The 18,866-nt window shown below is 38.3% G+C and overlaps 1 protein-coding gene across 1 annotated transcript in view; it reads left to right on the forward strand.

The window, feature by feature from the left end:
* Window positions 1-18,866, forward strand: part of TULP4 (TUB like protein 4) — a 143,616-nt gene that overhangs the window by 20,912 nt on the left and 103,838 nt on the right. Inside the window, 1 exon segment of the mRNA XM_041423641.1 lies at window positions 5,451-7,733. Within this exon segment, the coding sequence (XP_041279575.1) occupies window positions 7,482-7,733 (252 nt within the window). The 5' untranslated portion in view covers window positions 5,451-7,481.

The raw sequence follows: 18,866 nt of genomic DNA on the forward strand, positions 1-18,866 counted from the left end.
TGCACTTGCACCAGCAATTCTCAGCAATTACCAGGTTTCTGACTTAAATATGTCTTGCTGTCCAAAAGACATAATTCTTATTTATGAGGCTCTTCGGAACTTTAAAAACTGATGACATCTGTTTTTGCTTCATCTCCCCTTCTTTTCCTTTTTTAAATGTTATTGTTTGTTTCCAGTGTGGTAGTGTGTCACATACAAAGGCGTATTGGGATTTTTGAGGAGAAGATTGAAAGTTCAGTGTATATTCATAGGAAAGTATTAAAGAGCCTGTGGGCAGATATTGGAGATAATTAGGAAGTAGCTGGAACTGCTGCGGACTCAAGGGATGTTTGCAGGCTGCAGAATGTTCCTACGGGAAAGAAATTGCTCTGTAATTACAGACAAGGTCAGCGCAGTCAGTTCAATGGAAAAGAGATGGTGAGAGCTGGGGCGCCCTCCCATGAAGGTCTTTGAATGTTATTAGTAGGACACAGTTGTTGCCATTTTTTGATGAAGTGCCTGGTGAAGTATGCATTGTCTAGGGCTTCTCTGTGCTGTGAGGATTGCAGCCTTTTCTTGAAAAAGAAGATTGACACTTGTAAGTGTCAGGAATTTGTTGGTCACACTTCACATTTCTTTGAATCGCTGAAGTGTTTGGATGTGTTTTTCAGTGGTGTGAATCTCCCAACTCTTTAAAAGGCTAGTATGTATTATTTGTGCATTTTCATTTCCTGAAACAGGTTTTTCAACACCTGTCTGGAGTATTTCAGCTCACTTCTGTTAATTTGAAAATGAGGCATATTTTCTTGGCTGATGGGTAGCTTTGGCTCCAGGACATCCAACCATCTTAAATTCATCTTCAAGAGGAAAAACTTTGCTTCTCTTTCTTCTAAGGACAAACCCCTGAGTTCAGAAATATTCTGTGCCCACACTTTGTTATGAATAGTCTTCAAGTGGCAATACTAGTTGCAGGTACTCCTCCCTTCTGTTTCTCACTTTTTTTGTACCTTTTCCAGTTTGCCAGTGCAGCTGAATGTGGGGCAGCACTGGGGCTGTGGCAGGGATTGGTTCTACTTAAAAGAGCAAAAACTTTGGGGCACAGCTCAAACTGGTTGAAATTCATTGCCACAATTCCTAACCCCTTTGTGCATGGTGAGTTCAGGAGGGGTAGCTCTCTTAAAATCAGTTGCTTTTTTTGGAGAGTAAGTTTTCAGCGAGATCAGCTTCCAAGCCAGATAATTTTTTCTTCAGGCTTTTTAGGAAAGTAGTTAGTCTTGTTGAGTAATTTTCTTTCACTTTTTTGATAGGATTGTTTAAAGAATTTTGTTAATTTAGAGATTGGACTAAATAAACAACAAATTGTATCATCTTACCAGCTTCTATCTCTATAGTATTTAGCCTGTAATACAGTAACTCTGTTACATAATAGACTAAATTTTGTACTGTGGTGTTCAGCAGTGACCTTGGAGGTTGCTCCCACGGTCCCCATTTGATAGCTGGTGGGATCATCTGCCATCAGCTTGTGCCAAACCAGTTGTGGCTGGCACTTTTAAAATACCTTGCTATCTTCATGGACGTTGATGTACATTTTTTCCTTCTTAGACTGCAAAGGGAGGGGAAACTACAGTTTCCTTTCACCTTATGCAGGTTTGGCAGGTAGGGAATCTGGTTAGGCTGAAAAATCCTGAAGTTTTTTCAAAGACTCTTTATCTTCTATTTCTTTCCTTAAGATGTTTGGGCCATCAGAATCTTCCAAAAGCAGGCTGTGAGTCTTTATTTGTTTCGGTTTCTTGGAGATAATAATTCAGAAATAGTGTATATACACTTCACTTTTCCTTCTTTGCTTTCCTTCCCTTCCCAGTCCCCTTTTATCCTTGCCTTCAGATTCTCTGCTCTGCAGCCTTGAAGAGTAGGGGTTTGAATAAATATGAAATGCTGAAGAGCTTGCTGCAGTAGTGGTACATTTGGCTGTGCTTGGCTTCTTTCTGTCAACAAAAGAGAAACCTCAATGAAAGACGCATGAGGACAAACAAATACTTTTCTGGTTGTCCAACTGTGGCTTAACACACTTTAAGTATCAGTTAGTAGGAACAGAAGATAAAAATGATGAGTTAAATATTGACATTACAATAAGAGAGCTACTGTTTATCAGCTCATTTTTAAAAATTAATACCTAAATTTTCTGTCATGCAGAAACATAACTTGCTGCTGGGTTTTGCATTTGACAAGAGCTATGCTTTCAAAAGAAAATGAAATAAAATAGTTGTGGATCCTGCTTTCCTGTGTCACAGGTCTAATATGTTTTTGTCTCATTAGGTGTCTGTACTGAAATGTTTTACATCACTGGGCTTAGACTCAACAGTATTAAAGGATGAGTTCAAGTACCATCTCCCTTTGTTAAAGGGAAAATCTAGAGAAAAGATATTTTCAAGTACCTTTTAAGTGAGAGTGAAAGTAGAGAATTCGTTGATATTTATTGTCCTAGTAGTGTCAGAAACAATTTACCAGCAAAATCAGATTGTGGTGCACTTCTGTGATTAGTCCTTGCACTGCTGTGGAAGGAAAGGTGCATGAAGTTTGATTTTAAAAAATCTTCAGTTAAAAATTGTTAGAATGAGTTCCATCTGGAAGACCAAGTTCTGTTTGTGTGATGAGCCCAAACTGACTTAGGACTAGTGGTAGGACTGTGCAGGTAACACCCAGCTCTTCTATCACGCTTTTTATCCTCTGCTATTATACACTTCACAACAGAGGTGGAAGCCATTACCCTGGTGTTCCATGGTGGGGAAAAACAAGACAAAGAGCTTGGTTTCAAAATACAAAAATGAGCAGAACTGTGAGGCTGCTGTAATGGTGGCAGAAAGGGAGTGTCTAAATTGCTGAATTTTTTAGAGGGAAGACTAGCACTTCAATCTTTTAGATTATTTCTTAGGAAATACAGAGTGCATGGAAATGAAGAGGGAATGGAAAGCATTAATCTATAATATATGTAGTCTTAATTCAGCCTGTATTTTGAGTGTTTGATACTATAGTCTTAAAAGTCTTTTTTTTTTTTCTTGTCTCTGAATATAACATAAAGGTAGTATTGATCCTCAGTTATTCAAAGGTAAAATATTCTCATAGGTTCTATTGTATTGGGAAAGTATTTGAGTAATGCATTCGAATAATGGCTGATTTTATTGCTTTTGTAGTTATTTTAGATTTTCATCTCTCCCTGACCAGCATTTCTAATGCAGTTAGGATATTTTTAAGAGGAGAAGCCTTTGGTCTGTCTGATCTTGAAAGTGATGGTAAATGAGACTAAGGTGAGAGAAGGTTATTGACCAAGATGCAGATGAGTCCTTTTCTCAACCTTGTTAATCTTATATGCAGTGAATAAGGGCAGAAGTTGTACACAGATTTTATGCAAAGCTGCTGTATCTATAGTTACCTGTATTTTAAAATCCACTTGTAAACTCATGATTCTTGTACAGTTCAAACAATTCTGTTTAGTGCTTATCTCTGCTCTGACATTTCAGGGACTTTGTTTTCTCAGTAAACATTTTTTTTTTTATTTCTCTGTGGGATTAGTAAAGGCTTGCATCATAATACTCATGCTGCTAAAATAAAATGTCAGCTTTTGAATGCAGATGTCTGTTAGGAGGATGTCAGTGGGTATGGAAACAATGGCACTGATCCTTCAGAGGACCAAGTTTGCTTATAGGATAAATGCAGAAGTTTGTCTACAAACCATTGTATCAGTGGGTATGGAAACAATGACACTGATCCTTCAGAGGATATAAGTTTGCTTATAGGATAAATGCAGAAGTTTGTCTACAAACCATTGTACTCTGAAAGTTTTTCTGTGTTTTCCTATATATGAACTTTCTCTGGGCTGTAATTGATAAGTACCAGAAATTTGGAAAGGTGACATTTGTCATATCACCATCTTGCCATGATGGAAAAGAAAGTAATAGCAACCATTATTTTTAAAACTTCAGTGAGGTGTAGTGCTGAAGAGGTCCGACAGTGACTCACCAAATCTTGGGGACAGTGTTTCTGATAAGTCAGCCAACTGTGTAGTGTTGTAAACTACTTTACAACTTCACCTTTGTGTCTGTAAATTTGTTTTCTTATCTAGTCCCCTTTTTTTAAAACAAAATTAATTAATACGTTTATGCTAGAATGAAATAAGTGGTTAATTACAGGAAACATGAGGTTAGTATAGTGCTTTATGTAACAAAGACAAGACCATTTTTACAGCTCTGATGACTATTATGAATGCAGCTCTGAATTTAAATGAGCTCTCTTTAGCAGTAACTGTGTAGATGCAATAACTGTGCATATGTGTGCACTTTGGATACAACTACTGGAATATCCTGAATGGCCTTTTGCTTGGTCTCTTGTGCTTTATTTGTATACACTCTTTTGTATAAAATTGACTTTGGGGAATTTTTCTCCCTTTTTTCAAATGGAGATTTAAGCAGGATTTGAATGGTTTTAAAATTCATCTGTATTGATTCAGACTTTAAAGCTTTAATTTTGAAGTACCTTAGATCTCTTCAAAGCAGTAGTTTAAGACCTGGAGGAATCTTCCCAGTCTCTTTGAGACTGATAAGTTCAGTACTGTATTTTCATGGTTTGGAGCATCTTTTCTGTGAGGAAAGTCTCAGAGCTGAGACTTCAGCCTGGAGAAGAAAAAGCTTAAGGAGATCTTCGTCTTGTGTACAGTTGATGGGAGGGAATTAAATGAGAGAGACAGGTTCTTAACGGTGGTATCCAGTGACAGAACCAGAGGCAATGAGCACAAACTGAAACACAGATGGTTCCCTCTAAACATCAGGAAACACTTTTCTGTGAGGATGACTGAGCACTTGCACAGGTTGCCCAGAGAATTCATACGGTTTTCATCCTTGGAGATATTCAGAAACTGCCTGGATACAATCCTGGGCAACTGACTCCAGATGACCCTGCTTGAGCACAGTGGTTGGAGCAGATGATGTCCAGAGGTCCCTTCCAGGTCAGCCATTCTGCGATTCTGTTTGTGTGCCTCGGGGTCTAACCCTGTGCCTGCTCTATCACTAGCATCTCCCTTCCCCATCTTCACTTCAAAGTTGTGAAATGTTTAAGACTTTACCCCAGAGACTGTGCCCAGGAGAAAGCTCTTCCCCCTCCTCCCTCACCAAAGTATCCTTCCCAGATACATTTCAATAGCTATACACGTCCATTGTGAAAAGTTTTGGGAATTTTGGAGGTGAAAAAGAAAATTCTGTAGTTCATCTTTGTGTGTCTATCAAATACACATATACCAAATGTGCATGTTCTGAATAATGTTTTTTTCTATATATAATACACTGTGTAGGAGTCCAGTATAAAATTCTTAATCATAATACTTCAATTACTGTAACAGTAGTACCAGTATCTTTAACTTGTTTTGTGACATCTTTTATTCACTTTTTTCTTTTTATGTGTGTGTGTGCTTTGCCTTGCAGAGTTGGAAGAATCCAGGGATTTCAAGTTTTGAGTAGCGGGCGTCTTACAAGATTACCACACCTAAACTGAAAAGGGAGATGCAGCTCTGAGTACCAGATTGGTGTGTGCACTGCATGTACATGAAAACACACATGTTCTTGTCATCACGTAGACTTGCTCTGGCATATTCCTGAGAGCTTTGCAATTGATGAAAATTAATTTGATAACCAGATGGAGCACCTTCGCAGCACAGGAATCAGTAATCTATGGAAAGACACCTGCCAGTAATGTTCAACTTTCCACATGGTCTTCACGGGTGAAAAAAGTCTGCAAGAAGAGAAAGAAAAAACACCCTCTGTGCAGAAGAAGCCTAATAAATACCTCCACAATCTAAATCGATAGCTGTGAGGGAAACAGAAGGATCAAGAGGGCAGAGGAAACTGATTTAGTTCCAGCAGAGGCATAATGTATGGTCTTCAGCACGTTTCGCTTTGGGCTCAGTAGATTGTGAATGGACAATAAATGGTGACCTTCTGCTGAGCAATGATGACTGGAAGTAAATAAGTTGAGGAACTATGGGACAAGTCTGGGCATTGAACTGAGCAAACCTCGCCGTCCTTCTTGAGTTAACCAGGTCATCAAACTTGCATATCCTTTCTCCCTCTCCTTTTTCCTCTTTTCACTTAGTGTGATATAAATACTAGCTAATTGAGCTCATAAATGTTATTCAAATAAAACGATTGGAATACTTCATATGTTTCCTTCTTGTACAGCTGCAAATGTTGTGTCTGGAACTATGAATCTGTGCTGTAGACAAGCATCAAGAAGGAAAGATCCTATCAAACAAGCAAGGAAAATACCTAGAGAAATAGTGAACCCAGGAAGTCAGATTTTTAATGCTGCTTCTCTTTCTTTTTTAGATGACTATATTTCTTCCTTCCCTGAATTTTAGAAGATTTTGACAGAGTGCTTACTTGATGTGCTTGAATTCTGGCATTTGTTTTTTATGGTAGAATGAAAAGTCTGTGATTCCTTGTAGCAGAAAAAAAGGGAAAAGTAAAGGAAAAACATCTTGACATTTTAGCCTGTTTCGCAGGAGAGAGAACTTCATGGTTCACCTGAGGCAAACTTACCTACTTTGAAAGCTAAAAGCTTTTAGAGCATTTTTGATTCTGCTATAAATGAAGAGGGGGTTCTTTTTCATTCGTGTGTGGCAGCAAAAAGTGGGAAAGCAGGCAAGATAGCGTGATAAACAGTTCAGGCTGTGTTGGGTCTCTGGTGGAAAAAAAGTGCTGCGGTGAAAATTGGATTGGCTTTGGATTGCAAAAACTTTTGAGTCCAAGGAGCGGTTCAGTACCAAGAGGGATTTTCCAACTGGCCTGGCACACCAGTGCCTGCACAAGTTCGGGTCTGTTGTTTCACACAGTTTGTGTGCCTTTTTTTCCCTTTATGCAATCTCTTTCAGCTTTAGCAGCAGAAATACATCAGATGGAAAAGATACGCCAGAGGGCAGCTTGGAAAAGAGGAATGTCATATATATACATATATATGTATGTGCGTGTGTTTAAATTTCTGCAACTGAACTTTTGAAGAAAATCTGACTGGAGGAAGTTTTAAAAGCCTTAAGTTACTTGAAACCTACACATTTGCAACTCTTTGTCTCTGGAATTGCATTACGCTAAACTGGAATCTCAGGCTGAATAAAGATTATATCAAGTTGAGCAAAAAGATGACTTAACCATTTCTTGAGCGCCTCTTATGAAGTAGCTGTTTCTCCAAAGGATAAGTGCACCCCCACTCTACAGACTCAAAACAAAAATGAACCTGAATTTTTTTTTAAGTGTTACTTTTTCTTAGCCAACTGCCATCATCTTTTATAGAGGAATTTTTCACTATGCATTTGGTGGATATTTATAAACACTGACCCCATCCTCCTCCCTTTCAATGATCTATCCAGGTCAGTCTTATCAATAAAAAAAAAAAAATTGAGTTAAATTTTGTGCACTAGACATATTACTTTCTTATGTCAAAAAATAAAATATTTAAAAAGCATGTATGCAGCAGTGGAACATGGGCCTGTTCTTTGCAGCGATTCCAACATCCTCTGCCTCTCCTGGAAAGGCAGAGTCCCCAAAAGTGAGAAGGAGAAACCTGTGTGCAGGAGGCGGTACTATGAGGAAGGCTGGTTGGCAACGGGCAATGGCAGAGGAGTTGTAGGCGTCACCTTCACTTCCAGCCATTGCAGGAGGGACAGGAACACCCCTCAGAGAATCAACTTCAATTTGAGGGGCCACAACAGTGAGGTAAGCAAAATGTGTGTTACACTCTAAAGAAAATGATAGCTACCTTTTTTCTTTTTTTTTTTTTTTTGTTTTGTTTGTTTGTTTGTTTGTTTAAGTATATCTGCTTGGAATTTGACAGAGTGGTGTGAAGGAGGCTCAAGACTAATCCAAATAGGATTTGGGTCAACTGGAGTTTTTTCTGGCAAGTTCAAGCATACACGACTGATGGTGGGAGGTTCTCTGGAAATGTGTCTTCTTTTGGTCTGGCCTACTTTCTCCTTCACTCCCCAGCACCTGCCAGTTTCCAAGCAAATGCAATAAATGCATGTTAATGGAAGTTAAAAGCTGTGATAGTCGACTGCTTTCACACGGTAGTGAAGTCTGGCCTGGAAGACTAATGGAAAGGCAGGGCAGTGGGAGAAAAGCTTGCTTGAAGTCTGCCAGATTTTCAGAAGCTGCAAACTGGAACGGCTTGTGACAGGAGATAGCTGTTGTTGTATCTGGAAAAATTTTGTTAGAAAAAAACACAAGTGTGACTTCTCAGAGAAGTGCCTTGCAGTAAAATGCCGTAACTTCAGTGCGCAAAGCATTGTCCTGAGTACAATGACACAAAAGCTTTTCCGTTCATGTTTTCTGAAAGGCATAAATCTGTTGATATAAACTGGTATTTCAGCTGTGCTTTGTCATCTTCCTGGCACCCATCTATTTCTCTGTATAAAGCTTCATGGAAAGTGCAGGTGATGCGCAGTAGCATAGCAAGTGTCTTAGGCTACAGGGAGGGCACAGTTTGTTTTCTGCTTTTTAGTTAGGATGTGTTTGGATGTGCTCTTTGAGAAGAATCTGTTCAAATCAAAGATTTGATGCTAGGTTGGTGGGTGGAATGAGATTTTAAGTACTGAAATGAAAACCAAAGATACACCAAAGTTACAGTGTGTTTTTTCTTGTCTCTTTTGCTACTTAATTGGGTGGACTCTGAGAATGTATGTTGGCCTTTCAGCCCAAGCTGCACCAAAGTTTCAGAAGTGTGTATTTTTGGTTCTTGTGTAACATTAGTAACAATCCTCTTTTAAGGAAAAAAAAAGGGAGCAGCCATCAAATACTTGCTCTTGTCTGAAATAATTGCTTCCACATGCTTTGTGTGTATGGAGGTATGTGGGTGTATGGTAAATCTTACAGACTTCTATATGTATAGATGAAAGACAGATTCTTGTACATATTTGTATCAGGTTCATTCAAAAAAATTACAGCCACATTTTCCCAAAGGGAAGAATGATACTTGAATCTAGTATTTTGGTTTGAATGACAGCTAGTTGTCTGTTTAATTTTCACTTACAAATTGCATATTATTTTTAAGTGTGTGTGGCACAATAATCGCTTTTCATTTCTCCATATTATCTAAATTTTCAGTGAACCTGGGCACTTGTTTATCTTCTTTTGTGTAATATATGTTTTGGGAACAATATAGGAAGTTTCTGTTTCTGTGAAGTCTTATTGCAGAAGTTGGAAATACAAGACTAGGTTTCAGTATGTGCCCATTTAAGTGGAGAAGATGCTCGTGTGCATGCTGTCCTTTGGGTTTGGCTTGTTTTGCTTACTTTACTCCATTGGCCATTAGAGTCTCTTTCTGGGTCACTGCATCATTGCTGTGTGGATTTAGATGTCCTGTTTGCACATCCTTTCAGCCAACAGCGATTGGCATGACGGAGAGACTCAAATGAAGTTAAACTTCTCTATTTGAATATTTTTGTTGTTGTTGTTTGGGTCACGCTTGTGATTAATAAAGAGTTGTGTTCCTGTCAGTAATCCTCCTGACAGCAGGAATTGTGTCAGTGACCAGAGCAGAGACTGCCAATTTATGTCTCTCTAAAACAAAACTGACGTGGTGGGATATGACTGAAGGAAGAGAGAAGTGGCTTTAGTGGAACTCGCTTTCTGTGACGAGTCTGTGGCTGCTATCAGATTTTCCTCCTGTCATGTATTTCTGACCATCGTTGTAAGTAAAAGTTCCTTTTTACAAGATGATGTGTTACACAGCGCTCTTCACCAGGCTTACTGAATTTAATCCTTTCATAGGAGAATCCCACTGATTTGAGTAGGAATGTTAAAGATATGTAGTTGAATGGACAGCAATATTTTTCTTTAGAAAACACCTTTTCTTCTAAGTCGGTCTACTGAAAGATTGTTGAAAGAAAATATTGAGCAGCAGTGCTTATTGCTACTATTTGCATAAGAAGTAAATGTTTTGTGTTCATATTCTCCTGTTAAAAAAAGCCAACAACAGCATTGTCTCTACTGTGTACCATCATTCATAATGGAAAATGCTGATTTTGCAAGCACATGCTGGTATGTGTGTCTGATTCAAACCACGTTTGTTGCACAGAGTGGGCCCTTAGATTGGGCTTGACTTAAAACTCAAAAGAGCCTGTTTGATTTGCTGACCAGTTCTAGAAGCATATTGTACTGTCTTGTCCTCAGAAATGGTGATTTATAGCTACTTTAGAGTTTATTTATAAATGGTGATTTGTACCTGTATTTTTCTCTGGGATAAAGCTAGGGTGCCAAGTGAAGTTGATTGCTTTTCAGTCATACAGTGCTACTGCAACATTAGTATGTGTTCAATTATTGAATATAAAATGCTGAAATGAACAGAATGGAAGAGTGACAATATAGAAGCTAAATGTTTTCCATTTAGGGTGTAATTAACAATGTGCTGTGGGCAGAGCACTACATTGTATTTCAGTTTTAAAGTGAAAATCTAGAAGAAGAGGTAATGTGGCAGCGCTGTGCTTGTGGCAAGAATGTGAGACTATTTTTAAATGAGTCAAGAAGGTGAATGCTTGTGATGGATTTTTGCAATCTTTTTACGACTGCTGAAGAGATTCACTGAAATCTTTTTGGTTTCTTTTTTGATTCTAATAACATGCCTGTAGCCTATGAGAGCAAACAAGAATGAGGAATCCCCAGGACTGAATTACTGATTTGCATGTTACAGTTCTGGATTTGAATGACTCATCATGTTGAACAATAATTGAGAATTAAAAGGATTGTAGTGTGAGCCACACTTGTGTTTCTCCAATTGTTTTGCTTAGTTGTTAGAGTTTGCAACAACCTCTTTTTTTTTTGTAGTTACTAAGGAGAATCACAAAATTAAAATAAGCATATTCCATTTATTCTGTGGTAAGGGGTGAAAATATTGCATTTTGTGATACAAAATGTGTGACCAGTAGGCTCTGAAGCATGCCAGACTGAGTATTTTTTTTATAGTGCTACAGACATACCAACTTTCAGCATCTGATCCATCTTGAGTTTCTTGGGGAGAGATTTTTCAGGGGGCTCTGTGAAAGATAATTAGAAAAAAAAGCCCAAACTTAATTTGGGAGGCTTCAATTGGCCTTATAGGGATTTTCCTTCCAGTGAAATATTTTGCAAGTCTAACTGTTTGGATGGTGCCATTGTAAGTGTTTCTTCTGATGGTTTCTGTCGTGTCTAGCTTATTAAGATGGTACCAATTTTTATGGCACTTAATGTTTTTTAAATTGCTAGTGCTTAAAAAAATGTTTTGCAGGTGTACGTTTGCTTTTTGACTGCGCTAAATAAAAAGACATCTCTGATATATTTAATAAGAATCAGTATGCTAATTGCTAGACTGAAGCATTAAAAAGTATTACAAGTATATGCAAATTATATGCAATTAATTAAATAACAAGCTGAATACATTATTGAGCATATATAACATTTTTTACTGTAAAGATAAAGGAAATTATTCACATTTGTCATTATTTGAGTGTTCCATGCACATGTCTACAGCTGCAAAAAACCCACCCTGTTTCATTTAGCACAGGTTTTAATAGATAGGGATGTAAACCTATCTCAGCTGGACTGTCAAATGAATTAGTTACAGCTTTTCCAAGGAACACTGTCCTTTAAAAATATTCAATATGTGTTGGTTTTCATACTACATTAGTTATGGAAGTCTGCACAGTTCTTGGTTTTGTTTTGGTTTAGAGTACAAGGAGCTTAAAAATGTTTTTTCCTGGTTTTAAAAAGAAAGAAAGAAAGCTTTTCTTTATCCAGTCCCATTTTTTTTTTTAAGGTTTTATGTATCTTGCAGAGCAGATTTTTTCCAGCAGTCTATTGCTTGTTTAGGAAATAAATTTAAAAAACCCAAACAAATAAGCCTTTTCAGTAGTGTTTCTTGGTTTGTAGTGTCACTGGGAAGAATACAGTAAGACAATACTGGGAAACTTTTTTGTTTGTTTGTTTAAACTTTGTTTGAATGTAACTGGCATTTGAAAGTTAAATGTGATTTTTATTATGATTCAGAAAAATTGAATCAGCATGTGACTCTTTATAGTATGGATCCCTTGTATCAGATGTTGCTTTCAGACACAGCTGGAACAGTTGTTACTGGTGAATAATTAAAAAAATCCTGAGGTAGAATGATGCCATGATGATGGCTTTTGGCTTTAGAAGCCTCAGCGGTACAAGACATACGCTGTTGTAAACTGCAGTGGTACTGCAGATCTCTCTTCTGTTTTTCTGTCTCTGCACAAAGAAGACAGGACGTTTGTTGGCAGAAATACTGTCTCTTTGTTAAAGCAAGCTAGTGCAATTGGAAAAGACATACAGGCTTTTGGGCATACAGGGTTCTGAAGAAGGACTTGTATTTCTGAAAGCCTGTGTGGTTTTTACATCCCTCCTACCTGATACAATGCTAAATCTTTCCTCAATCCATGTCCTTCCTCTGTCCTTAAACCATTATGGCTACAGAAAAATAATGCTGCAGAGAGGCAGAACTAGTGGGAAGTGACTTTGTAGGGCAATAGGTCCCGTGCCTGGCTGTGCTGGCTCTGTTTGATTTGTGCTGTGCCTGGTATTGCCAGGCTATTCTGATTGCCTGGCTGCAGAAAGGACAGACACGTTGGGCTTTCATGCAGGCCCCTCAATGCACCTTCTTGAGCTGCCTGCTCTGCACTTAGTCTGGCTGCTTGAGTGCTTTTATTTCTTCAAGCAAATATTAAAAGAGGCAAAATACATTTTGAACCTTTTTGATAGTCTTTTGCCAGTCTTTTCAACCTTTGCTGAAGTTTAAATGTGCTCCATGGCATGCAGAGTTGTCTTTCATAGCCTTCTCTTAGGGGAATTGTTAAAGAAAATAAATGGAGCAATCAGTTGGAAATGGTTGATCCTTTTCCCTTAAATGACAAATAGGAGTCTTGCTGTTTCCTGTTGCTATGCCATGTATCAATTTCCAAATGCCAAGGTATGGCCTAAACTTGTGTACCAGCACACCTCCTGTATAGCTCGTTCACTCTAAGAACTGTGACCACTTTCAGTGACTCTTTTTCTTTGTGCTACTGGGTTTTTTTTTCCAGCCACACTCAGCTCCTACTTTCACAAATATTTTTGTGAAAAGCCTTTGCTTTCTGTCCATTTTTCTCAATTGCCTCAGAATCCCAGCCTCTCTGTTCAATGTTTGTTCTTATGCAGTTGTGGCTTTGAAGCAAACCATCCAATATTGCCACAATTGTTGCTGAGTAATGAGAGTTGGTAATGCTGCATTGATCTGCTCCTTGGAAATTGCTCTTGTAGGTCATGCAGCAGTTTGTTTCCTGCAAAGGTTAGGTCATCAGCTTTGGAAAATTTTAAATTACAGTTTTTCTGGTTTGTAGTAATAAGCATCTAGATAATTAATCTGAAAGCTGAGTGAACAAGGAATATATGACGTGAAAACAATACTGTCAGCTTTTAAACAAAGTTAATTATATTTGTAAGTGGGTCATCCATGCAGTTTGAAGTTTTATCATGACATAACATGTAGCTAAAGTTTTGTTGTTAGATAATTCTACTCAAAAAGTTTGAAGTGGAATCAAGCTCACCTACATCAGAAATTACCACAAGTTTTTATTCAAAAAATTGCTGAAAGATAACAACATGCATATTTGAAGATGATAACATGCCTGAGAGTCATTTCTTGCTTTTTGAATTAGGGTGAAGATACTTTGTTGTTCTGTATAGAAGCAGTTGTTCCACATGATAATTTGTGTGTTCAAGGGAAATAAGTGTATTTTCTTTAACATAAGTTTAATGATGAGGACCTGTTGATGTACTGAATAGATGAGATTATTCACCTATTAGACAGTGAATACCTAAGCTTGGAATATGAGCACTTTCTGAGTAAAGTCTTCAATAAAGAATTTAGTATGAACTTCTGAAGGCCTTGTATAGCATACATATATATTGAGCATCTGAATAGTGGAGGAATTAGGTTTTATGATGTCATTTCTGAGCCATAATAATCATTAAGGACACTGCCTTGGTTTAAACAGTTCCCTGAGGAGTTCATCAGATTACAGATAGTCTGAACAGATAAGATACCCATTACAAACTATAAACATTTCACAATATAACTTTAAACATGTCACAAGTAACTGCTTGTCAAGTGTAGCTAGAATATAGTAGGACAGACAAAAGATATTTTGTAGGCACTTATCCTTGGGCAACCAGCATCTGTGCTTTAATAGCAATCCTTTGTGAACATAGATGAACTTCTGAAGGAGTTCTCAATATCCTCTTTGCATTAGGAACTTCTTTAAAGAGGAGTAATCCACTTGTATGATACAAATGTTAAGGGAAGTAATGAGAATTGGGGAAATTTTTGTACATTTTCAAAAGAAATGCTGTTTTATGGTTTTAATTGGAATTGTGATATTCCAATTCTAGAATTACTTGACATATTTGTATACTGGGAAATAGTGTCCTTATGCATTGGTTTTTCTACTACTACTACTACTATTATTATTATTATTATTACTATTACTATTATTTTAAGGAAATGAAATGTACGTAGATGACTACCCTAATCAGAATGTTAACATGAGCTAGCAGTGTAACCCTTACTGCAAAGAGAGCAAACCAAGGTGTCCCTGGTGACACCAGGAGAGGTATTGCCAGCTGTTTAAGGCAGGTGGTCCTTACCCTCTGCACAGCACTGGTGAGGCCACACCGGGAGGATCATGTTCTGGGTTCCCCAGTCAGAGAGGTCAGAGAAGGGCCACAAAGATGATTGAGGGACTGGAGCACCTCACCTGTGAGGAAAGACAAAGAGCTGGGACTATTCAGCTGAAAGAGAAGGTCCAGAAGAATCTTATTAATGTATTTAAGTACCTGCAGGGAGGGTGCAAAGAAGATGGAGCCAGGCTCTTTTTGGTGGTTCCCAGGAACAGAGGTAAAGGGCACAAACTAAACTGCAGGAGGTTCCCCATGAACATCAGAAAATGTTTTTTTTTACTGTGAGAGCAGGTGGCTTAGATAGCCCAAAGAGGTTTTGGAGTCTCTGTCCTTGGAAATAATGAAAAGAGCCATCTGAACACAGTCCTGGGCAAGTAAATCCATGTCCCTTTGTGAGCAGGGAGCTCAGAATTCCCAGAGGTTCCACCCCAATCACTCTGCGACTCTGTGAAATCTATTTGTGAATCTAAGTGAAATCTCTTGCCCAAAAATTGGTGAAGCAGCAACAAAAACCAGCTCTTGAAGGCAGGCAGGAAGTGCTAAGTATACAAAAGTGTGGAAAGAATCCATTCAAGTTTGGCTAAAAGGAACAAACTGCTGTGCTAGAAGAGGAGCAATTTTTTTTTTTTTAGGAGAAATCCATATGGTTTTCCAAGTAGTCAAAGAGTTGGAGAGCATAGCCAAAATACTCATACAGAGTTGCAGGCAGTGGTTATTAAAATGCAGAAGAAAGTTAAGCTCTTGGATGTGAGTGACTTCATAAGAGAAACAGAATTTGGGAAGGAAAATTGTCATTGAGCTGAAGAGAAGGATGCACCAATCATGGTGTTTGAAAAGTTTTAGAAGAAGCTGCAGAACGTGAGTCTGTTGTAAGCTGTAGAAACCTACAGCCTTGCTTCAAACAAAGTGATAAAAAAGCTAAATGTAGACACTGAAAGATCAGACTTCTGGAGGAAATTCTATCACAAGGTAGCAGTGCCCCGGTTACTGAGTTGGCTCATCTGCTTGTAAAATGAGAATGGCAAGTAATTGTTTCATCAGGGAAAGCCAAGGCAGAAGTGTGAAGAAACCTGCAGCAGCAGATGCACCCTGCCTAGGAGAGGTGTGTGCAGGAACCACAGGTGCAGCTGGAGTGCAGCCAGTCTCAGAATGTTGTTGGGGTGGAGAATGGCACTGGCTTTGTGAAGCTGGGCAGATGTGCAGGGGATCTGGCAGGCACTGACAGTCAGCAGAAGGCAGCAGTCAGTTCCACAGATGGAGCTTCCAGAGGATAATGGCCAACAGCAGAATGCTGATTATCAGCAGTGTGGTCATGTCCTGTTAATGTCTTGAGTGGTGTCCTGGAGAGGGGGCCAAATGTAAGCACCTGCAAGAGATATTGGAGAAGTTGGGAAAGAGTGATTATTTCAGCCTGTTAAAGAAGAAATGCAGTCTTCTGAGTAAGGTGGCAAAAAGAGAGTTCTTCCACCTAGGGAAGAGACAGCCCTAAAGCCTCAAACCTGAAAGAGCTAGAGGGGGTTGAGTTTTACAGGAAAACCAATTCCCCCAAAAGGAATGTCAAGGTCATCCTTCAGGTAGAGACACAGCAGAGAATTATGTCAGTGGAAAAAAATAATGGTAGAAAGGAAACTCAAAAATCTTGATTATTTGATTACAAAATACTAAAAGTGAGGATATTTAAACTTAAGCTGTGCCAGGGGAAGTTGAGGTTAAACAGAAAAAAATTCTTTACTGAAAGAGTGATTGGGCACTGAAATCGTCTGCCCGGGGAGATGGTAGAGTCACTGTCCCTGGATGTGCTCAGGAAAAGACAGGATGTGGCACTCAGTGCCATGGTTTAGTTGATAAGGAAGTGTTCGGTTATAGGTTGGATTTGGTGATCTCAAAGGCCTTTTTCAGTCTAGTTCATTCTGTGATTCCGTGTGATTTGGAGCTTCCCTGATGAGGACCTTGAGGAATGACCTTATCTGTCAAGGGTGCACATGTGAAGATACCCCAGAAGGCTGTTTTGAGGATAGAGTGAGAATGCTTTCTGGTGCTCTGCTTTGAGTAAAAGGAGTGTTGATGGCATACTAGAGAGCTTAGTTTGTAAGGGATACAACAGGGCATAATGAAAAGGGATCCTGTTTCTTCTTCTTTCCCTTTCCCCAATTCTAATTTGGTCCTGTGTGGTATTTTTTGAGCCTGATAATATACAAATATCTTGCTCTTCAGCTAGCAGTTTCCTCCAAGCATACAATGGAACTGTGGTTCCAGCTGCTGCACAGAAGCGAAAATGTCAAATGTCTGATTAATTAATAAAGGGAGTTGCTATGGAGGGAGTTGTGTTTATTTTAAGGAATGGATGCTCAAAATGTTTAGTTCCTTGAAATAAGGTGTCTTAAAAATATGCAGAGGATTAAGTGGCTAAGAAAGGCTGCAGTTTGATTTCAAGCCTATGCCTAGCTCAAGACATTGCCAGAACAAGACTGGTAATGCAAATGCAGTTTGCATTACCAGTCTTGTTCTGGTAATGTCTTGAGAATATATGAAATGGAAGAACATTGGTTGTTCTTCCATCCAGGCTCAGATTAGTTTACTGTACAAAATGAGGCCTTAGCATAAGTTATGTTTACTAGTGTCTAAGATAGATATTTTCTCATGTACATTATTTTAGCAATTCTGCTTTTGCCCAGAAGATACCCCATTGATCACAGCTGTTAGAGTAGGAATTACTGTTTTCCTATGAAAAATCATCATCTATGTGTTTATTTACATTTCACTGCATTTCTAGCATTCTTACTGTTTCCAGAATAATACTCTCAATGGTTTCTTCAGACTTAGTAGTCCTCTTACTGACTAGAGATTCCAGACTCTGCATTTCACTTGTGAGAGAAATCTTGTGTCATTAGCTTTCTTGAATATTAGCAACAATTATGCAAGTTATAAAAATGTAAACCAAGGCTTGTTTATTGAGAAATACCTATTGGCATATACATAGATGTTGTTCACATTTGAAGGAAATGAGAAGTCTTTTGAAGCAGTGCTTCAAATTGAGAGTTCTTCATAATGACAGAGTTTGTCCTGCCCTAACTTCTTTCTCCAGAAGAAACAAATCCAGCAGGGAGGTTAACAAATGAGGTTTTGATACGGTCATTTTCATACATACTATTTATGAAACCAGTTATACCTTGTTATTATGCCTTATGGTTACCATAAAGTTATTCTGTTGAATAAACAGATTCGAATTAGGTTTCGACACAGTGTTGTTATGTATTATTAAAGGGCCTGTCTGAAGCTGGTGTTTCTTTGAATTAATTATGGTAAGGGTTCTCCTCTCTGTGGTCACTTAGTAAGTGTTAAAATTGTCCTCCTTCAGCCAGCCTCCTCCTCAGTTGCCTTGGAGTGGAGAATTGGGATCTCGTGATTGCACTGGTCAGGGAGATGACTGGGTTTACTGCAAGGCAGTGGGTGTCAGGAATTACAGGTGTAGGTCATTTTGCCATCCTGAAGGTCTTGCTACTGACAGCTAAAATGAGCCATCTAAAGCGTTTAAAGGGATAAGAGGCTTCTCTAAAACCAGGTGATCCTATACTACCATTTGAGGCAAATATGTGTAATTTTGTTGCCATACATACAGAATATTTTCATAATGCCTCGTTCACATTTTAATTGCTCTTTCTGCAGCTTTGATGCATAATTGTAATCAGAACAAGTTTGCCAGGTTTGAAAAATTCCCATCTTGTCCACACGACTAGAAAGCACAATATAAAGAATTTGTATGCTATGCACAAGGCATTTTATGACTTCATTTGAGGTTTTTTCAATGTAATTTCTGAGCAAGAGAATTTTATACTGAGATGCACCGAGGTTTAGTAGTAAGTGTATCACCTGTTTGAAAAGAATAAGACAGACTAAAAAGGTTTTAAACTTGATGAGTTTGGGCAGCTGGTTTTTAAGTTTCTTGTGGTCTTTACATTTGTTATCTTAAGGACAGAAATTTGAAAGCTATTTAATATGAAAGGCACTCTAGTCTCCTAGGTTGTTTTTTCTAAGACTACTAACAGTATCAGAAATACCTTGCTATTAAAGTTTTATTTTTAAACTATTGGTGCAAAAACTAGTGGCAACTGAGCTGCTAGTTTTCCTTCTACTCACTCTATT

Source organism: Onychostruthus taczanowskii, unplaced genomic scaffold (genome assembly GCF_017590055.1).
Source record: "Onychostruthus taczanowskii isolate IOZ18803 unplaced genomic scaffold, ASM1759005v1 scaffold8, whole genome shotgun sequence".
In the NCBI taxonomy this organism is placed as follows: domain Eukaryota; kingdom Metazoa; phylum Chordata; class Aves; order Passeriformes; family Passeridae; genus Onychostruthus; species Onychostruthus taczanowskii.